Raw genomic sequence first — 21,986 nt, forward strand, 5'->3', positions numbered from 1 at the left:
GATAATTCTATTGATGGATCCCAATCCACATTTCTTTTATTTTTGAATAATGTTTGCACTTGATAAGTGCTTCAATTCTTTAATAACATCATTCACAAAAAAAAAATATTAAAAATAAATCTTTTGATTGATCAATCACTATGATCCTTTTTAAATAATTAAATCTACTTTTTTGTATGAATATTACTACGTTTTCAAAAAAAAGTATAGAAAAATAATTGTAAATTAGATAATTCATTTTTTTGATCAACTATCTATATTTCCAACAAAATGTTATTCCCTATATGATTGTAATCAAGAATTAAAATCAATTCATAGTTATCATTTGTATTTCTGCAGCCATACAAAATTCATAGATACAAAGATCGAAATCAATCAAAGATCGCTAGGTGGTCGTGACAACAACGGTTGCCAATTATTATATATTGATAACAAACAAACAAATGTCTATTGCAATAGATTTAAAGGGTTTTGGTATGTTTACAATAATGTAATCAATAAATGTGTTTCTCTTAAGATTGCAAGAGTAATCGACCTCATTTGATTTAATTTTTATTCAAGCAACTTCAAAGGAGATATTTATAAAATCCACTCTCGAAAAATTAAAAAATGATCCATCAAAAATTAATATCTTTGTTCTATTTTATTATTCAGATGATTTATCCATCTTCAGAAGGAACCCCGATGATCGAGGACTAACGCCAAGGCTTGTCTTTGGTACTACTCCCTGGGGTTATGCACGTCATTTTAGTGATACTCGGGCTGCATCGGAAACTATTTAAAGACAAATGATCAATCATTTATTCCATCATCAAACATTCATTCAAACATTAATCAAATAAACCAACTTTCAATACCAATAAACACTAATCAACTATTCACAAGATGTTTTTTGCTAAATTCGCCATTTTAATCATCAGTGCATTATTTGCCTTTTCCGGTGTCAATGCCAAAGACTGTTCCCAAAGCAATGGTTACACTACTGGTTACACCTTTGCATCATTCAACGCTATCCCACTTGGTGGTGGACAATCTGAATCATTCTTTGAAGGTAAATATATGATATAAATGAATCTGAATATTCCATATCTTTTATTAATCGCGACACCCCATCCATCATTATTATAGTTGGTGACACTTCAGTTGATTTCCAAGGCCAACGTATAAGAGTTGATTTTGAAATCATTTCCCAAGGATACCCAACCATCAATGCATCATTCTGGGGATTCGGTGGAAATATCAACAAAGCATACGTCCTTTCTGATGGTGTTTGCACAGTTTCACCACTTTCAACTCCAATTCCAGGTTCAATTATCAATGGCACTGTTGCTGGAAAGACTAAATTGGGTAGTTTCGATGTTGATGTAATCAAGGTTGAACCAACTGCTTCCTCTGGTCAAACTCTCTTTGCTGACCCAAAGAAATGTGCTGGTGTCGCTGCCACCTTTTACAATATCGATGCTGCCAACCCAGGATTTGCCAACATGTTATTCTTTGATTTCGTCGACCAATACACTGAATCATTCTTTGTACTTCCATCACAATGTTCGCAAGCCAACGCTCAATTGGCCTCATTTGCTGCTCCACACACTCCACACTTTTCTCGTTACCTTCATTAAATTGATCTATTCAATCTCTTATTGTTAGATAATTCTATTTGGTTCCATCCATTTTAATTTTAGTTTTAATATCTTACTTTTTTATTTAGAATAATGATTATACTTGATAAGTGTATCAATTCTTGAATAACATTCTTTACAAAAAAAAAATAAAAAATATCATTTGATTGATTCAATCGTCATATGATGCTTTTAACAAACATTGCTATCAAGGGTGACTTGGTCATTGATACTCGTTCTTCCATTGCTCCAATAATTCAAAATGATGATATTATTTCCTCTTTAAAATAAAAGAAAAGGAAATTGGGAAGAGGATGAAGAGGAAGTGGATGAAGAGAATATTAGATTTGTATTTATTAAGGGATGGGAAGAGGATGAAGAGGATACTCTAGTCGCGATGAATTAATGAATGATTGAAGCAGTCTTTCCAGTCTTTTCAATTATACTGAGGAGTTCTTGACCATTAAGCTTGGTAGAGTTACACTTTACAACCTTGAGGTTTACATCGATTTCAATGTCAGATACTCCTTCAAGTTGATTCAATGCCTTATCAACAGCTGATTTGCATCCTCCACACTTCATTTGAACGTTGAATTTGTACTATATCAAATAGAAAAGATTCACACAGAGTAGTGTATTAGAGGATGAAGAGGATGAAGAGGATGAAGATTTGTTGTTATTGTTTACTTACAGTAGTCATTTTAGAATATATTGTGGTTATCTGTTGTTGTAGATGTGATAGATTTGTTCTAAACAGTAATTGTCTTGAATACCTAAACATGTAATTGAATGATGAGTTCAAGAGAGGTTGAACGGTATTTATATCTTGTTGTTGTTGTTGGGTGACGATGCACTTGTGTAATATGTAATCAATAGGTAATCAATCACTGCTTTGTAACCACCAACTCGTTCCATGGAAATCTAATTTTTTTACGATAATATTTTGAATTCTTTCTTTTGCTAATTCTATTGCGTTCTAAAAGCAATGATGACAATGAAGAGAGCCTGGTCATCTTATCTTGAATAGTCATCATACTTTTACTTCATTCATCATCTCACCATCTGTGCAAGTTGTGATCAAGTGGTTACATTCATAATAACAATCAATCAAACAAACAAACCGACATGATCACAACTCTTTGATTTGATTGTAAAACCAATTTTGATAAAGAAGAGGAATTGAGGATAACAACTTGACAATGAAGAGGAAGGAAGTAAGGATGAGGAGAGGATGAGGATGAGGAGGATTCAATTCAACTTTTGATGCTCTTTGTGTCTTGGTTGACCTTTTTATTCTTTTTATTGTAACATCTTCTTGTATGTTTATAAATTCGTTCAATTGAGAATGAAGAGGAAGATGAAGAGGATAGGGAAACAAAACAATTGAAGAGAAGTGGATGAAGAGGAATTCCAACAGATAAGATAGAGATAATGTGATTTCAAACCATCATGATCGCTTGGTACTAATGATTGTGCTGCTCACCCCCTTTTGACAATGAATTTTTTAATTTTTTTTTTAATATTTATTAAACCCAATTTCAAATAATATTTCATGTTTTTGAAGGGCATTGTGCACAACATAGTGCATAGTTATTAAAAAAAAAACTACACTTTTAGACATATATATTTATAAACATAAAACTAGTTATATATCATATTCAGAACAGGATAGTTATCTGATAGAACTGATCAGATTATACGCAATCAATCAAAACTATAACAACCAAATCAATCACAATCAGTCACGCACTATATATATCAATCGATCAATCATTAAATCAATCAATTAAACTCTCTCAATCAAGGAAAAGAGATAGAAAACAAAAATAGAAAATGAAGATGATAGAAGAGCATCAAACCTTTTCAAAAATCCAATACTGGTATATAATTGCATGTTCATTCCTTATTGTATGTTGTTTAGAAATGACCCATCACATTCATTACACATTTACTTACTTATATAATCAATCTATTCTATCTGACATGTGATAGACACTAGGTATTATGGGACTTTGTCAACTGCCATTTGATTTGGTATTGGGTATTGGTAGTCTTGTGTTGTCACTTCTTGGTATAAGAGGATTATGGAAACGTAAGAAAAACTATCTCTTTGTCTTTTTATGGGCCTGCGTTGCCATGACATTCCTTCATGTCATTTCTCTATCCGTTGTCATCATTCTACATCACACCAAACAAAAGGATTCAAGATTTGGTTATATTCCTGATATTATTTTAGATGTCTTTAGAACTGCCTATTGTGTATGTATCAAGATGTGATTCACTTTGAACAATTGTTTATGAATTATTTTATTAATCAAATTTATTTATATCTATTATATATCAGCTTGGCCTTTCATTCTATACAGCATATATAAGAAACACATTGGAATATAAGAGACCACCAGCACAATTGGCTCGTATTTAAATAATATAATATAATAATAATAATAATGTAAACAAATCAACAACAACAAAACGCGTTTTTTCATGATATCAAAAGTATCATATATATATAGTATTTATTTTAATTTAATCTTAATCTTAATCTTATTGTTTGTACTAAACAAACAATTAAATTACAAACCAACCAACAACAAATAATAATAAAAACAAAATGAACCAGGGACCCAAAAAAGCATTCCAAACTGGTGATCCATCATTTGTTTTTTTTTTAAATCACAAAACAAATTAGAGATTTTAGTTTAGTTTAGTTTTTAATTTAAAATAATTATTATTATCTCTTTATTACTAATATAGGGACAATTTCACAATTTATATGTATATATATTTTTGGTGGTGTATTATTTGTTGTGGATGGTGGATTATTGGGGATGAATAGTCGATTGGTCGATTGGTTGGGTTGATTTGAATTATATAATTATTATTTTTTTTTTGTTAGAAGAAATTAATAAGGTGAATAATATTATTTTTTTTTGTTTTGTTTCTATCTATTAATATTTGTCTATGATTATTATCTTTTTTGTTTTTGTTTTTTTTTTTTTTGTTATGCTTGATCAGTTGCAGCATTTTTCAAACCATCGATAAATTGTTTTGGATAGATGGAATTGTTTTCCCAAATATTTAATACCTTGAGGACCTTTTCTTGACATTCGGGTGGTTCCTCGGCAGATGTTGAAGCAACGATAAATGGAAGATAGCTTTGGATGGAACTGGCAAACTGGTCCAAGTGTTCGGGTGAAGGACGGAATGTAAAACTATTGTGGAGTGAATCGTTCAATACATGCAAGATATTAAGTTTCTGTGGAAAGGTGAGAGTACCAGCCTGATGAGTGGTAGTAATGATAGAGATGACCTCCAATGCGTGTGTTATATGGTTCATGATCCAACTCTTGCAAGATGTAATACTACCTCTAGTACTATTCAAATTAGTAAGAATATCTTTAAATTCTTGAACTTGTAAATTATTTAAATATTGTTGTTGTTGTTGTTGAGCAGGTTGTGGTGGTGATTGTTGTTGTTGTGGTGGTAGTAATTGTTGTTGTTGTTGATTAAAATCGTTAGTATTTTCAAATTTCATATTTATATTATTATTATTATTATTAGTTGGGCTGTTTGGATTTATATTATTATTATTTCTGCTATCTGATGAATGGACTATAGAAATAAAAGAAAGAAATTAGTTAATAATCATATTAAATAATAAATATATATATATTCTTGAATTAATCATACCATCTGGATTTTTAATAGTCCATAACTTCCATCTATAATAGTCGTGACTTTGATGATTACTCTTTAAAAAGTTAAAGAATGGACTATCTTTTTGTTTATCTTGAGTGTATGATTCAAAGCGAGGACCATTACGAGCGACATAATCGGCCATCTTATCAATGACTGTTTGTTCCTTTGCACTGGCTGGTGGAGGGGCTGGCATGGGGTTTCCATCCATAGTAATGTTTGGTCTTCTAACGGCACCCCCTCTATCGCCTCCTCTATCACCTCTGTCTCCTCCTCTATCGCCTCTATCACCTCTATCCATTCCTCTATCGCCTCCTCTATCACCTCTGTCACCTCTATCTCCTCCTCTATCGCCTCTATCACCTCTATCACCTCTATCTCCTCTATCATGGAATTTACCATCACCATCAGATTCCTTTAATTTAAAAAAATAACAATCAATATTAATATCTCTTTTTCTCTTTTCTATTTCTTTTTAAACTTACTCTTCTAAAGTTAATGGTAAGGTTATAACCTTGAACAGGTTTACCTTGTAGGTTATTTTTAGCAGCCATTGCATGATCGATGCAAGTAAAGTTGACAAAGGCACAGCTTCTACCAACGAGGATACGAACATTCTCGACCTTTCCAAATTGCTCAAAGACGTCTCTCAATTGGTCCTCGGTGACCGCAGCGGCGACATTACCGACCCAAAGATTCTTGCATGGTGGGTTGGTCGTGTCGACAGGTGCCGACGGTTCGTTTCTATCGGGTTTACCAAAACCCAGTTTGAGTGGCATACCACGATGCATGTATCCGTTGAGTTCTTGTTGTGCTTGAACCGATGCATTAATGTCGGCAAAGGTGATAAATGAAAATCTACGTTGTGGAACAATCTTGACAGTCTTTACGAATCCATATGGTCCGAATAATCCACGAACCTCCTCCTCTGTTGTATCTGGGTGAGTGTTACCTGCCCAAATAACCTTGGTTGGTGCTCCTACAAATGATCTATCAAATCCTCCTCTTCCTCCTCCACCAAATCCTCCTCCTCCATATCCATTGTATTGATCTATAGAAATTCAAATGAGATATATAATGTTAGTACCTATAAACATTACAAAAAGTCTAAAAGACGACTAATATTATTATTTACCTTGACCACCATATTGTTGTTGTTGTTGTTGTTGCTGTTGTTGTTGATAGTATGAAGAGTAAGCAGGGTCTTGTGAATAGTAGCTATCGTAGCTATAGTATGAATTTGGGTCAGCATATTGTTGTTCATAGGTAGCAGCTGCTGATGTTGCTGCTGTGGGATCTGTATCATTTGACATTGTTCCTGATGCTCCTCCATCTTCATTTATTTTCTATAATTGATTATATATGTAATATATGTATATGATAGAATAGAGTAAGTAAGTAAATAGAATAAGAGAGAGTAATACTCAAATCGAGTCGACTGATAGGTTACCTGTCTCTTGAGAAACTGTTCCATAAAACTACCATCATTTGAAAAGGCATTCATTTTGTTGTAAACGTCTTGTCTTTTGATTAAACTAATCTATCTATATATCTATCTATCGATCGATCCTTTATTTGTTTGAAATATATCTTTTTGTTTTCTCAATAAAGATATGTGTAGGCTGCTGCTGTCTTTTGTTCGTTATTGTATTATATCCTATATATATATATATATATTGTCTTTTAAAATATAAATAAAAGAATACAAATAATAATAACAATCTTATAAAGAGTAAGTAGTGACAATGAATGCATGAAGTAAAACGTCGACTGCTTATTAATATATTTTATTTTAAAGTTTTTTTGAATATTTTTTTTTTTTGGAACCGAACACTAAATGCGATTGATCAAATATGGCAAAGGCCAGAAAGGCAATACTCTTGACGGTATGAAATATTTGACGGATGTGGAGACACTAGACCTTCTAGTTGTTCATTTCATTCTTTTTGTTTAAAGTTTTGTTCGGTTGATAACAGTCTAGCTAGAACATTAATGTAAAACAAAAAGAAAGAAATGAACAAACCAGAGGCACTAGCAAGGAAGACTGGCCAGCATTGTACCAATCCAACTAAAAGATTTGTGGGCAAATAATGGATACACACGAATATTGGAAAAAAAGATAAAATTAAAAAACATCATACATTACTAAAGACTTGGATAGCCTCACCCTAGACTATATAAAGTCCAAATATACATACATTTAGCAATGACAACTTGGTAGTTAGCAAGAATTGATTGGGAAAACAAATAGGGGATGACAAAGAGCACAAAGATGGTAGGCTCTAACTCTGTCAAAACTCCTTTCTCTGATGATAGTCCCAATGGAATCAAAAAACAATCCATAGCCAAGGGGAAGAAACCTATCTCCTTGTTTTGATAATTACCTATAGGAGTTCTGTCATCACATTTTAATAGAATTATTTTTGGTTTGAAACATACCATATTCGGACTGAAAATGTCTAACTTGTTTGTTAATGGGATGTAAATACCTTAATAGAGATAATTCTTTATTTAAATAAATATCTCTTACTCTCTCTCTCTCTCTCTCTCTATTTGTTATTACAAACAAAATGAATCATTCATCCAAGTCAAGAGTGAGGGAGGCACTAGAAAACTTAATAAAATTAAATTAAAATAAAAAGTTGGGTGACCCACTACCAAAACTCGACTGAACTTGCAAAAGGAAATAATATCATCAAAATTTATAAATATAGCAATATAATTATAACTTCAATTCCCCCAAATAATTATTTTCTAGTTGGCATCATCTATTGTACATCATCATGATGAGAGAGAGAGAGAGAGAGAGAGAGAGTTTCATGTCAATTTATCATTTGAATCTTTTTTTTAGAAATAGCATTAAATAAAAAAAATATTTCTCTTTTCTTTTTTTTAGAAATGACTTTATTTTATGTTATTCTTCAATCAGATACAATTTGTATAGAGATAAAATAAAATGAATACCAAAAAACTTCGAGACTTTAAAGGTTATGTATATTTTGAAGAGAATTATGCAAAAATCAATTTCCTTGGTATAGAAGACAACTTTGACCTCATCGAACCAATTAGAGAAGAGATCCAGTTGGGTATTCCCAAACAACCCATTGATTTATACAATCATTCACAAGATGGCGATGTCTTCTTGGACCCAACACAAAAGATAGATTATGAATTAGAATTAAACTTCGAAATCAACCTCAAACTGAACAAAGTAAGTAATGAAAAAAAAGGTATCAGAGTCATAAATCATCTTTGGGCCGAACTCTTCGAACCTCTTTTACTATCTGGCCACCCAATCTACATATCGGCACGATCATCCTCGCTAGTTTATTCAGATATTGTATCTCCACAACCTCGATGGTTACTCAAATTCATCTGAATATGTTTACCGCTGACCATATTAAACATTATGCACAAAAAAGACTTTCCCAATATTTCCCTCAGGAGATGGCTACCAAAATATTCGAGGTTTGTATTTCTTCTTTGCTGATGGCAATAGAAAGCTATTTTCTAACTCATCACACAGCTTACAGCAGGAGCTCCTCGGTTTGTCCAATTTGCTTTGGATCACCTTATTGACAAGAAACTGATGGATCAAGTTGACAGTCCCAATTTAGAAAAGAAATCAACGATTATTATGTTAAATGGTTTCTATGGGACATGGAAGAGATGAATTTGAAAGTCAATCATCAAGAAATTTTACAGAGATACAAGACCAATAACAATTTAAAATAACAAAAATTAATATTTAGATACTGTACATTTTTATGACTCCATTTTCTCTATTACAAGATTCTTTTAAATAAATATATAAATTTTTAGTTTTACACAATTCTTTCGTAGAGCAGATTAAAATGAAAGAATAGATAGTGTATAATGATATCTTTTTCCATTTGTATTTTAATTATTTTCTTTGTCAAAGAACCCAACAAATGATTAACTAAGATGGTTAGGGTAAGTGGAGAGGGATATATTAAATTAATCATATAAAAGTAAATTCAACCCATCTCGGAAGGGTGCCTACAAAACTTGTGCAAAAAATAGTAATATCATTTCGATGATCATTCGATCTTTTAAAACAATATAACAACAATGGTAATCTAACAAACAAGTTAATGAGATAATTGCTTCTTATACTAATCATCGCGTCTATGACTACATACAACAACAACTACTACCTCTACTACAATTTAGAGCATAACAGATAGATGTATTGGTTTGTCACTATTGCTATTCAGCATTACTGTGTTTTTATATTATACAACTTGGGTTATCGTAACGGTATGTCAATCATACTCGATAGTAATGAGAGATAGATAGAGATAGATAGAGATAGATAGATAGATAGTCAACATGTTCGAAACTAATCACCCTCATTTTGAACAACAAACAAACAGCCATTCATTGACAATGATCATTGGATTCACGCATACTTCTTACCACGTGAATATGGAATTATCATCCCATTGGTATTGATCATTGTAGGTTTAACTGTCATTGGAACATTCTTGGGTTTGGTTATGATCAAGTCAAAGAAGAAATAAAACCTACAAAGATAGATAAAAATGATTTAAAAGACGCAATTACTGTAGAAGATACGTGTATACACTGTAATCATGTGGGAAACGAACAAAATATAATATATTGGATGGTGATTGTACAAGAGATTGGTCAGACAACTACGATGCAATCAAGAATGATATCATCACCATCATCATCATCATATTGTATATGGATTGTAGTAATGATAAATATATTGAATCTTCATTCATTCAGTGTAGGAGATCTTTATTAAAACTTTACATAGTTTAATGTGTGAAGCAAAGATGGGGAGTTGGATTGAAACAACTGCAATCAATCGTCACACACCATCTACTGGAAAAGATAAAGGGATGATGTTGTTGATAATTGTAGGGGGTAGGAAGGTAGTATTACTTGGTTGGATTAAATTAGTATATAGGTTATTATTATTATTATTATTATTATTATTATTATTATTATTATTATTATTATTATTCAGTGACTGACCATCAAGTAGCAATTGATACAATGAAACCTTGTGATTCAAGAGTAGTGATGATATTATTTACATTGACATCCAATGTACCGTGAACGACCAGTCTGTCATCATCAGCCAACACTTGGAAATTATTTACACCTCTTGCATTATTCATCATCTTGATGACTTGATCTTCACAATGTTTACACATCAATCCTTTGATATCCAATGTTGTCACTTTTTCCTCTGGAACCTTCTTCAAAAAAGATATAATTAGTTTATAAGTGTGTGTAGTTTAAATCTCTTTTCAAACTTACAATATTATTATTATTATCAAGATTCAAAGATTGTGAAGAAGATAATATTGGTGATGTATTATTTGATGAAGAATTAAGTTTAACATTATTACTACTTGTATTGAGTGGAGAATTATTCTTTGATGGTGTGGTTGGAAGACTGTTGCCACTTCCACCCAATGAAGCTTCACGTTTTGTTGCCGATATGATAGAGTTTCTTCGCGCAACCTCTGTCGTTCTCTCTTTGAATAGTACCAACCATTCAGTTGCTTCATCGAGTGTTTGAGCTGCCAAGAAATAGGTTCTCCCCTCTACACTCAACTCTATGGTATGTGCATTGTTGACAGTCTTGATAACCGGTATCTGAACCATATTTGACAATGATATAGTATCAATGGGTACAGTATCATATGCCGTCTTGAAATAAGATAACTTGTTATCATTGTACAACACAAACCATCTATTCTTCCATGATTTGATGATACCTCCTTGTTTTGTTAACCATCCTTCTTTAATTGCTGTTCCTACCATCTCCTCTCCTCTCTATCTATCTATATCGATCGTATAACTATTACTATACTAATACTATAGTCTCTACAGTTTACGAATGATCAATAATGAAACTCGAAATTAGATGATGTGGGTTTTAGATTTTTGTTATTACACCCACTATCTTTTGTTTGCACCCCCTTTGGTTTTCTAAACCCCAGGATCAATGATTTAAAAGTTATAGATATATATATAATATTGATTGATTTATTTATTTAATGGTAACAGAGAAAGGAAAGATTTGTTGTGTTGACGTTGTTGATTTAAAATTTTTTGTTTTGTTATAAAATTAAATTTGATTATTAATTAATAAATCAATAGTATGTTCAAATAGAGGCATAAAATCAACGGCTGGAGATTTATATTCACAACGAACGACACGAGACTGAGCAACAAAGGTGAGTTGGACGAGGAAATAGATAGAGTTGTCAGTCTTGACAGAGTAGCAACACATTTCTTGGTTTTGAGCCTTTCTACGAACGATTTCAAAGACGTTGCGAGATTGGAGACGACGGCTGATAGAGTCTACATCGAATTGTTGGAGACGGATTTGGATGTCCTTGCTACGTTCGTTTTGGTCGGGGATACTCTTCCACATGGAGAGGTAGTTTTCACGATCCAACTGACCTCCTTCGTTAAAGAGTACCTGATATGGGAATGTCATTTGGAAGTAGAACTTGGCTTGTGATGGGAGTACCATCATGGCCATGTTGATGGCTGTATTAAGTGGTTGGACAATTTGACCGTTGGAAGTGATTGGTACCGACACATCGACCGATTGGTTGTTATCGACGGCTGGACAGTTGAGGATGGGTTCGACTGGAGCAACACCAAAGCTGTTTTGGTAGAATTGGATCTTGAACTTGTTCATTGGTGCACCTGAAAGATTGAGAAGAGTCAACTCTAGTGATACACGTCCATTGTAACGTGCAAATGCTCCGCTAATCTGGATACCTTGTCCCTTGTCTGATCCTATAAGAATTTGTTTTTGAACTTGTGGTCCACCTCCTTGTTGTTGTTGACCATCAAAACTCAAGAATGATAAATCACTTGGACTCTGTTGTTGTTGTGGTGGTGTCTGTTGTTGTTGTGGGTAACCTCCACCACTACCATATGGTGAATTAAATCCACCACTACTACCTGCAGGTGATCCTAAATCCAAGTCTCCAAGACCAAGATCAATCAAACTACCTTGACGTTGTTGTTGTTGTTGTTGTTGGTTTTGTTGGTGGTGTTGTTGTTGATTACCACCATGTTGGTTGTTGTTATTACCATGGTTATTATGCAAGTTATCATCATCAACATAGTCTGGTTCTTCATCATCTTCTTCATCCTTGACACGGAGACCACGCTTGTTGAGACCCTTGAGCTTGGCGACAAATGTCTCGGGTGGCTTGTGGTAGACCGAGGAGAGGGTAGAAATGTTAGAGACGAGTTCGTTGAGCAACAGGTCGTCGAGTTGGCTGGTAGTGTCGGTGATGAGTGGCTTCTCAGAGAGTACGACAGCCTTGGCAGCCTCAAAGTCGGTCGAGAGGAGACGCCAGTAGACGAACCCACGGTCACGAAGATCAGGGTTATCACTCTCCTGTGTCGACATGTTGAGGACGGTCTGTACCATCTGTTGTGCGTCCTTGGGACGCTTGAGGAACAACTTGACAATCGATGTCAATAGTTGGAGTTGTACCTGACTGCTCTCGTCCTTGAACGACTCGAGGAACGAGCCGAGCAATTCGTGAGCATTGTCGATACGCTCGGCGTACTCTCCAATGATCCAGATCATCGAAGCCTTGGCCTCTGGCTCGTCGAGCGACTCGAGGTTGGCACACAATGTGGCAATGATACCTTCATACTTGCCTGGATACTTTCTAAAGATATCCTTGATGACGATGATGGCTTCTTGCACGACATAGTTGACCTTGGTCTGGATGAGGTCGAGTAGAACCTGGATGCAACGCTCCGAAGAACGTTCAATCTTGATGGCGCAACGTCCGATCGCACGCACAGCCTTGCGCACAAATTCAACGTCCACTTCAGTGGCGTACTCTTTAAACTCGAGCAACACCTCGTCAATGTTCTTCTCGTTGGCGAGCATGATCATGATCTCGAGCTTCTCCATCTTGACGTAGATGGGGTCATTGTACTTGCAAAAGAATACCTTCATCTCGTACTGCAAGATCTCTGGTCTCTTTTGGACAATCAAATTGATATTACGTAATCCCAAAAACTGAATCTCTGGTTCCTTGCTCAACAAAGTAACCAATGGTGGTGCCATCTTTTTACAATACATCTTTACAAAATCTGGTGATTGTACACTAAATAAATAAATAAAATAAACAAATATTAATATCTCTATCTCTATCTCTATCTCTATTATTATCTTTTTCTTTTTCTTTTTCTTCTTTCTTACGTATTTAAATATTTCATTAAAACTTTAACAGCAGAGAGTACAACGGCACTATTGGCATGTTGAAGACGTGGAGCAACACGTTCACAAACACTTTCAGCTTCACGTGAATCTCTTGGAGTGTATTTGCAGAGTGCATTGAGGATGAATACTTGACCCCATTCAGTGCATTCGTTGAGGGCAGCCAATAACTTGGCCAAGTTACCGGCGTGAATCATAAACACTTCGGTCTTGCTGACCTCGTCAATCTCTGTGAGTGAGGCAACTGCATTGGCAACTACCATTGGGTTGGAATCACCCAACATATCGTTTAGAATATCCAAAAATCCTTGATTCTCGACCAACTCTGGGTTGATGTCGTATAGTTTGGCTACACAAACGGCAGCAGTCTTTCTGACGTATGGATCTTGATCCTTGAGACAGAATCTTAATGGTTCGCATAAATACTCTGTAATATTATCAACTCTAATACATCCCATTGTTCTAACTGCTAATGCTCTAATTAATGGATTTGGATCAGATGCATCCTAAATAAATAGATTTAAATATATATTTGTTAATAATCATCATTATGTATAAATGTATGTATGTATAAATGTATGTATGTATTTACCTTTTGGAAAGTGTTTACAGCCAAAATAGCTCTATCTGGATGATTCTTTGCATAGTTCATAACGTAGAGATAGACAAGTTTCTTGAGTTCAAGATTATGTGTTTGCATGCAATTGAGTACGTGTGTAAACAACATACTGACATCCTTGCCAACAGTCATGGCAGCAATAACCTTTTTGACTGCTTCTTTCTTTTTATCTTCCTTTTGTGAAAGTAATTCTTCCTTTAATTCATGTATTTCACCTATAAATATCAAAAAGTAGTAAGTGTTATTTGTTAATATCAAATTTGTATACCTAATACATCATGACTCGACAGTAGTGGTAGGTATCTTTTTCATTTGATTGTTGTTGATCAACAACTAAACTATAAGATAAGCCTGCTGACTACCGTCTACTACTACTATTGCTATTGATTGTTACCTTTTTTGGTTGTTTGAAAGTACTTTGAGTCAGACATTTTAGATTGCTATAGTCTTTCTACAAATTAATAATACAAAAAAAAAAAAAGTTTGATGGTTGGGGTACTATATATTGATCTTCAAATCAATCTCTTTGAATATCTATCTAAATATATGTATATCTAATATTGATGAGAGTGATGTGAATCTAGTCTGCCAACAATTGATTAAGTTGTTAGTTGTTATTGTTAATAACACTTGTCTCAGAGACTTGATTTAATAAATAATATGTTCAGGGTCGCAAGGGTTAAGAAGAGCTTGCAAAAAAAAATAATAAAAAAAATTCAAAAAATTTGGAGGTTCCAATCCTCAATTCTATTTATTGAACTTGTTGTTGTTGTTCAGATTGTGGATTGATGATTAGATTGTTCCAACTCCATTTTAGTACATACCCTTTGGTAATAGTTGTTGAAGTAGTTGGTTTTTGAACAGGTAATAAAAAGGTACGTCTATCAACTGGTTGTCAGCCAACTTGAAAAGTGTTTGCTTGGTTTTTTTTTTATATGAGGAAAATAAATATTTAAATTACTGATGAGGATTTTATTACTGTATTTATTTAAAAGATATTATTAAATTTTATTATTTTATTCAAACACAATAGTAAATAATTATTTTTGAAGAGAAAGAAACTGAAGTTCATTCACCCTAATTTCTTAAAAATCTTGTCATCCAAAATTTTTTTCTTATTTTATCACAATTTAGGGGTCTTTTGATTAATCATTGTATTTGTTGTTGTATATTAGATAGATAGTTATAAAGAAAAGAACAGACAGAATGGACGCATTTGTAAATGATAGTTCAAAGACTGAACTCCCCATCAAAAACTTAAAGACACTCCTTCTCAAACATGAAGACAATCTAGAGAACAACACACAACACCTTGACCAAGTATTGGCTGCTCTCGACCCAAGAACTCAATCTATGGCATATCTTATTGTATTGTAAGTCGTTACTTGGTCATCAATGACATCATCTATCGATACATTCATTCTAATCATCATCATCATCATCATTATTATTATTATTATACTTATCAATTGTAGAAAGGTTAAATGTGGAGATCAAAGAAAGAACGTTCAAAACTTTATCAATCAAGTATCACACTTTTTAAGTTCATTTAATGGAGAACAAATTAGAGTTATTCCACAATATTGTAAGATAGATAGAATATCATAGACAGACATGAGAGAAGACCTTAAAAGTGTCTAATATCTAATATATATTTATATTTCATTCATTTTTATAGTTTCACAAGTATCTAAACACTATGTTGAACAATTATATAACACTAGAGTACCAAGCAGAGGAGTTCTTCCACTCAAACGTGCCGTTTGTGTATTCCCAGAGAAAACCAATACTCTTACTCCACAACACGCCGATTTCCTCCAACTTTGCATCTTGTCCAAGTGCTACCATCAAGCACTCCCCATCATCAGTGAAAGCACCACCAACTTGAACCCAGAACAAACCAACATCAACGTCAAGGATGTATTATCATACTTTTACTATGCCGGTATTATTTTCACTGCTTTGAAGAAGTATAAACAAGCTTTGGAAGCTTTTAGACAAGTATGACGATAAAATAGAATATAGATATAGAATATGAGTGATGGATGATTAATGTTTATTTACTTTTATTTTTGTTTAGGCATGGACAGCACCAGCAACAGCACTTAGTGCAATTGCAATTGAAGCATACAAGAAATATTATTTGGTGTATTTGATGGTCAATGGAACTATCCCTGGATTCCCAAAGTATACACCAACCGTTGTACAACGTACCATCAAGAACCACTGCAAGTCCTACGTAGAATACGGTCAGACTTTTACCGGTGGCAACGTACAAGAGATCCACAACAAGGCATCGGCTCACGCTGAAAACTTCCAAAAGGACAAGAACCTTGGTTTGGTCAAGTTGTCGATTAGATCGATCCATCGTCGTAACATTAAAAAGTTGACTCAAACCTTTATGACCTTGTCACTCAAGGATATTGCCGAACATGTCAAGTTGTCACCTGCCGATGCCGAGACCACCATCCTCAAGATGATCGAAGATGGCGAGATCTTTGCCACCATCAACCAAAAGGACGGTATGGTTTCTTTCAATGAAAACCCAGAGACCTACTCGGGCAACAAGATTCTCAACGAACTCGACACCCAAATCCACAACATTGTCACACTCGAATCTAAATTGACATCCATCAACGAACAGTTTGCTACTAGTCCTGCTTTCCTCAAGAAGATTTTAACAAATGAAAAGAGATCAGTATCTCAATATGATAATGGTATGGAAGATATGATTGCCTAAAAAAACAAAACAGACCCTTTTATTACGAATGGATATATATATCCATTCATTGTGCACATATCAAATTGATTTCAAATCAAATCAAATCATCCTCTTGTTTAATAATAAAAATAATAATAATAATATGTTAATTCAATCATTATCCAAAAAAGAATAATAAATAGATACAACACAATTCTTTTTTTAAAAGATATATATATTTGATTTAATTTATTTGTTGGTTAGCTTTGTACATTGTCAGTGTTATTTTGTTGAGGTTCTTGAGGTTCTTGAGGTTTTTGATTAACTATATTAATATTGACTGCTTTTAATGCATCTAATGCCCAAGATGGACAGTTTCCTTTTGGATATTGCTTGTCGATAAATTCTTGAATGTAGGTTGGGAAACGATTGTCGATGATGGATTGGCGTAGTTGAGACATGAGTGACATTTGGTAGGCAATGTTGTGGTAGGTTAGGAGTTGTCCACCTATGCTTTCCTTGCCGGCTACAATGTGGAGATAGGCACGTGTGTAGTTTTTACAGGTCATACATGTGCATTCAGAGTCGATGGGTGTAAAGTCAGTGGCAAACTCTGATGACTTGAGATTGAGAGATCCAGTTGGTACGAGAGCTGTTCCAAAACGAGCGGTACGTGATGGGAACACGCAATCAAACATATCGACACCTAGAGCAACACATACGACCAGATCGAGTGCGTATCCGACACCCATAAGGTATCTAGGTTTGTTTGGTGGCAGTCTTTGTGCACACTGTAGTACAACACGCCAAAATGCGTCTTTAGACTCTCCACCCGACAATCCACCGATTGCATAGCCCGGGAAATTACGTTGGATCAGTCCGTCGAGACAAATGTCACGAAGACGTGCATCTAGACCTCCCTGTACAATTGCAAATATGTTTTGGTGTTCTGGACGCTTGTGAGCGAGGATGCAACGATCGATCCAACGCAGTGTTCTGTACATAGCCTCTTCGACACGTGGACCGGTGGTAGTCGAGCTGACTACGTCGTCTAGTGCCATCATAATGTCTGCACCGATCGAGTTTTGGATTTGCATCGATAGTTCGGGTGTCAAGATCATAGTCGAGCCGTCGTGTGGCGATTGAAACTCTACACCTTGCTCTGTAATGTTGGCTAGTGATAGCAGAGACACCATTTGGAAGCCGCCAGAGTCTGTGAGCATCGCACGTGGGTAGTTCATAAACTTGTGTAGTCCGCCAACAGCATCCATGACATCGGGACCTGGACGATGCCCCAAATGATATGTGTTGCCGAGCACGACGCCGCAGTTGAGATCGACCAGCTGCTGACTCGTCAGTCCCTTGACCGTGCCCTGTGTACCGACAGGCATAAACATCGGTGTCGTGCATTTATGATGAGGCAGCGTCAGAAACGACGCTCTTGCAGGCCCACATGTAGCCAACACCTCAAATTGAAGTGGTGGGTCGTCCAAAGGATACTTTATGCCTGCAAACACTACATCCTCTTCTTTCTTTTGATATACTTCAGTAGTACTATCCATTATATCGATGAAGTATCTGTATCGCTTGCAAGTAATTGAGTTAATTCTGTCTGATGGGTCTGTCAGCAGCGCGAAAGCTCAGAGACGACTTTTATTTGTTTGAGGGATTGTAACGTTCTTCCAGATGTCATTTTTTTTTTATTTTTTTTTAACATCTCCCCTTTTTCATGTTTGGTTTGTTCATGAAGATGAAGATAACCCTCTATTCTATTGTGTACCCATTTTTGAAACTATAACTATTCTTTCTTTTTATCATACACATTAATCCTAAAACAACAACAACTATAAACAAATACAGCTCAGCTCATCATACTCCCCTACTATTCAAACTAACTGTATCATCTCACCTCACTCAACTATTAACAACAGCAGCAGGTGATACACTCTGTAAAGATAAATTAACAACGCCCACTACAACTATAACTACAACAACCATTCTTCTTTCTTTGTTCATACAATACGATACTACTTCATCTATATTCATTCATTGATAATAATACTTCGGCAACAACAACAACAACAACAACCCTAATCTAATACTCTATTATTATTATCGAAAGATCTTATTTTTCCTACCTTACTATCATTCATTCATACATACATACTTACCTACATATAATATAAACATTAATTTTATTTGGTTTGCTTTCTTCTACGGATCACTCATAATTAGCAACAAATAACAACAACCAACACCTGTAAAGAGACAACAAACAAACAAACAACAAACAACAAACCAACTAGAACTACTACAATTAACTAAATCAAGAAAAATGAGTTCTACACCAAAGCAACAACAGTAAGTATTAATAACTTGATGATTACTGGTTACCAATACTAGTATTCATTTACGACGACTCCACATTTACCACTACGGATAGAGTAAACATTGTGCTTGACACACAGATAGAGAACATCACACACATCGCCCCATTAAATTTGTTTTTTTTTTTTTTTCTATTTTCTTTCTAAAAATATCTCATATATTTCATCGTGTTTCTCTATCCGTTTTGGTATCATCATGTGATCTTCATCTTTCATCATTTAATATTAACTCATTTATTATGTCTACTTCTACTACTACAAATAATAATAATAATAGAATTGTTGACGACAACAATTGGAAATCAACTTTAATATTACCACCAAAAGACGAAAGAAAGCAAACAGAAGATGTCACTGCAACTGAAGGAAATGAATTTGATGATTTGCACTTAAAGAGAGACCTCTTGAGAGGTATCTTTGAAAAGGGTTACGTAAAACCATCCCCCATTCAAGAAAAGGCTATTCCAATTGCTCTCGCCGGTAAGGATATTATGGCCAGAGCAAAGAACGGTACCGGTAAAACTGCCTCCTTCCTCATTCCAGCATTAGAAAAGACTGATCCAACTAAAGATTATATTCAAGGTAAATATAAATAGATAAGAAACATACATTCGTTATAACTATCTTTATCTAATTATTTATTTTACTCGTTTAGTTTTAATTTTGGTTCCAACAAGAGAATTGGCTTTACAAACATCACAAGTTTGCAAGGAATTAGGAAAATATATGAACGTAAAGGTTATGGCAACCACAGGTGGTACCAGCTTAAAGGATGATATCATGAGATTATATGAAACTGTACATATTTTGGTCGCCACTCCTGGAAGAGTTCTCGATTTGGCCCAAAAGAATGTTGCCAACCTTTCAAATACACATACCATCATTATGGATGAAGTAAGTAAAAAAGAAAATTAAAATAATAATAATATTTAATATATTAACAATTCTCTTTTTTTCTTTTTATTTTTAGGCTGATAAACTTTTGTCACAAGATTTCCAACCATTAATTGAACAATTGATCAACTTCTTACCACCACAACGTCAAATTCTTTTGTTTTCAGCCACATTCCCATTGACCGTCAAGACCTTCAAGGACAACTATCTCCAAAAAGCATACGAAATCAATTTGATGGAGGAACTAACCTTAAAGGGTGTCACCCAGTACTATGCCTTTGTTGACGAGCGTCAAAAGATCCATTGCCTCAACACACTCTTCTCTAAACTCCAAATCAACCAATCCATCATCTTTTGTAACTCTGTCAACCGTGTCGAGTTGCTCGCCAAAAAGATCACCGAGCTCGGATACTCTTGCTTTTACATTCACGCCAAAATGCAACAAGCTCACCGTAACCGTGTCTTCCACGACTTTAGAAACGGACATTGCCGTAACTTGGTCAGTTCAGATCTCTTTACCAGAGGTATCGATATCCAAGACGTCAACGTTGTCATCAACTTTGATTTCCCTAAACACTCTGAGACATACCTCCATCGTATTGGTCGTTCTGGCCGTTTCGGTCACCTCGGTCTCGCCATCAATCTCATCACCTATGAGGACAGATTTTCACTCCACAAGATTGAACAGGAATTGGGTACTGAAATCAAGCCAATTCCTCCAGTCATTGACAAGTCCCTCTACGCTGTCTAAAAACTCATACCATCAAAAAAAAACTATATTATCATACAATATATTTTTTAAACAATTAATTCTTCTATAGTCATCTAACAACAATTTACACAAACAATCAAATAATAATAATAATCAACAAATAATAATAATAATCAACAAATAATAATAATCAACAATAATATGCATAAAGAGACTATAAATGATCATCTCATTATTAACACCTCCACCAACATTGTCACCACCCACCCAATCACTCACCCACCACTACTATTACAAATAACAATATAATAATAATAATAATAATAATTATAATAATAATAACACCGCCACTCCATGTATATAGTTTATATATATATATTATATGTATATAGATAGATTTCTCTTTGCAAAATTTTCATTCATTTCTTATTTCCTCCTAATCAATCAATTGCAACAAACAATAACAATATAATAATAATAATCAATAATAATAATAATAATAATAATCAATAACAACTTACCCAGGAAATCAAGAGAACATTTATATATATTATTTATTTCCAAACCTATCAAACCCCCCCTCCCCTTTCACCTTTCAACCAAAGTTTAACACCTAACCAAAAAATATAACCAAAAAAAAAAAGAAAAAAACAAATGTTAATACTTTGGAATGTAAGATACCTTTATCCATCCATCACCACCGTTATAGAAAAAAGAAACCTTCTCCAATTGAGAGAGATATTCGATCATCATTACCATCTAACCAACAGGAAAAGTAATTACAAGGCACAAATCATAACCTTTTGCCATTCACCATCCACCATCCACCACCCACCAACCAATCAACCAACTTTCTAACTATTCAATTATTCTTTATCTGACCTTGATTCTGAAATGAATCATATTAACACCCTCCACTCACCCCTCAACCAAATTCGCCGACAAACTACTATATAAAGAATAAGATTAAACATGACACAATAAAATTAAACTTCACCTCCCCCCAAACAAACAAAAACTACTACCTGTATTAGATTCTTTGAGTATATCAATTTATTTGATTTTGGAAAATTTGATTTTGTAGTG

The 21,986-nt window shown here is 34.3% G+C and overlaps 11 protein-coding genes across 11 annotated transcripts; 5 read left to right on the forward strand and 6 right to left on the reverse strand.

Annotated features, from left to right (window-relative positions):
* Positions 1-885: 885 nt before the first annotated feature.
* On the forward strand, positions 886-1,619 carry DFA_11363 (uncharacterized protein; the record flags this gene model as incomplete). The annotated part of the gene is made up of 2 exons (XM_004350256.1): positions 886-1,051; positions 1,129-1,619. 2 exons carry the CDS (start codon positions 886-888, stop codon positions 1,617-1,619), a joined length of 657 nt encoding a protein of 218 aa, XP_004350306.1.
* Positions 1,620-2,021: 402 nt separating this feature from the next.
* Positions 2,022-2,319, reverse strand: DFA_11364 (uncharacterized protein; the record flags this gene model as incomplete). Its single annotated transcript, XM_004350257.1, has 2 exons — positions 2,022-2,219; positions 2,311-2,319. The coding sequence occupies 2 exons, from the start codon at positions 2,317-2,319 to the stop codon at positions 2,022-2,024; spliced, it is 207 nt and encodes a 68-aa protein (XP_004350307.1).
* Positions 2,320-3,623: 1,304 nt separating this feature from the next.
* DFA_11365 (uncharacterized protein) lies at positions 3,624-4,044 on the forward strand (the record flags this gene model as incomplete). Its single annotated transcript, XM_004350258.1, has 2 exons — positions 3,624-3,878; positions 3,964-4,044. The coding sequence occupies 2 exons, from the start codon at positions 3,624-3,626 to the stop codon at positions 4,042-4,044; spliced, it is 336 nt and encodes a 111-aa protein (XP_004350308.1).
* Positions 4,045-4,623: 579 nt separating this feature from the next.
* On the reverse strand, positions 4,624-6,822 carry DFA_11366 (uncharacterized protein; the record flags this gene model as incomplete). Its single annotated transcript, XM_004350259.1, has 5 exons — positions 4,624-5,234; positions 5,313-5,733; positions 5,804-6,369; positions 6,454-6,664; positions 6,769-6,822. The coding sequence occupies 5 exons, from the start codon at positions 6,820-6,822 to the stop codon at positions 4,624-4,626; spliced, it is 1,863 nt and encodes a 620-aa protein (XP_004350309.1).
* Positions 6,823-7,041: 219 nt separating this feature from the next.
* DFA_11367 (uncharacterized protein) lies at positions 7,042-7,661 on the reverse strand (the record flags this gene model as incomplete). The annotated part of the gene is made up of 3 exons (XM_004350260.1): positions 7,042-7,091; positions 7,342-7,386; positions 7,517-7,661. The coding sequence occupies 3 exons, from the start codon at positions 7,659-7,661 to the stop codon at positions 7,042-7,044; spliced, it is 240 nt and encodes a 79-aa protein (XP_004350310.1).
* Positions 7,662-8,274: 613 nt separating this feature from the next.
* DFA_11368 (uncharacterized protein) lies at positions 8,275-9,171 on the forward strand (the record flags this gene model as incomplete). Its single annotated transcript, XM_004350261.1, has 2 exons — positions 8,275-8,678; positions 9,141-9,171. 2 exons carry the CDS (start codon positions 8,275-8,277, stop codon positions 9,169-9,171), a joined length of 435 nt encoding a protein of 144 aa, XP_004350311.1.
* Positions 9,172-10,348: 1,177 nt separating this feature from the next.
* On the reverse strand, positions 10,349-11,144 carry DFA_11369 (uncharacterized protein; the record flags this gene model as incomplete). Its single annotated transcript, XM_004350262.1, has 2 exons — positions 10,349-10,573; positions 10,635-11,144. 2 exons carry the CDS (start codon positions 11,142-11,144, stop codon positions 10,349-10,351), a joined length of 735 nt encoding a protein of 244 aa, XP_004350312.1.
* A 307-nt stretch (positions 11,145-11,451) lies between these two features.
* ap1b1 (adaptor-related protein complex 1) lies at positions 11,452-14,637 on the reverse strand (the record flags this gene model as incomplete). Its single annotated transcript, XM_004350263.1, has 4 exons — positions 11,452-13,474; positions 13,570-14,093; positions 14,180-14,421; positions 14,601-14,637. 4 exons carry the CDS (start codon positions 14,635-14,637, stop codon positions 11,452-11,454), a joined length of 2,826 nt encoding a protein of 941 aa, XP_004350313.1.
* Positions 14,638-15,412: 775 nt separating this feature from the next.
* Positions 15,413-16,946, forward strand: CSN3 (proteasome component region PCI domain-containing protein; the record flags this gene model as incomplete). The annotated part of the gene is made up of 4 exons (XM_004350264.1): positions 15,413-15,579; positions 15,682-15,791; positions 15,885-16,207; positions 16,287-16,946. The coding sequence occupies 4 exons, from the start codon at positions 15,413-15,415 to the stop codon at positions 16,944-16,946; spliced, it is 1,260 nt and encodes a 419-aa protein (XP_004350314.1).
* Positions 16,947-17,167: 221 nt separating this feature from the next.
* qtrt1 (queuine tRNA-ribosyltransferase) lies at positions 17,168-18,469 on the reverse strand (the record flags this gene model as incomplete). The annotated part of the gene is made up of 1 exon (XM_004350265.1): positions 17,168-18,469. One exon carries the CDS (start codon positions 18,467-18,469, stop codon positions 17,168-17,170), a length of 1,302 nt encoding a protein of 433 aa, XP_004350315.1.
* A 773-nt stretch (positions 18,470-19,242) lies between these two features.
* On the forward strand, positions 19,243-20,939 carry ddx6 (putative RNA helicase; the record flags this gene model as incomplete). Its single annotated transcript, XM_004350266.1, has 4 exons — positions 19,243-19,268; positions 19,572-19,876; positions 19,950-20,188; positions 20,265-20,939. 4 exons carry the CDS (start codon positions 19,243-19,245, stop codon positions 20,937-20,939), a joined length of 1,245 nt encoding a protein of 414 aa, XP_004350316.1.
* Positions 20,940-21,986: the final 1,047 nt, after the last annotated feature.

The sequence above is a fragment of the Cavenderia fasciculata genome (assembly GCF_000203815.1).
Source record: "Cavenderia fasciculata unplaced genomic scaffold Scf_EUAJFUG02HR96I-5, whole genome shotgun sequence".
NCBI lineage: Eukaryota > Evosea > Eumycetozoa > Acytosteliales > Cavenderiaceae > Cavenderia > Cavenderia fasciculata.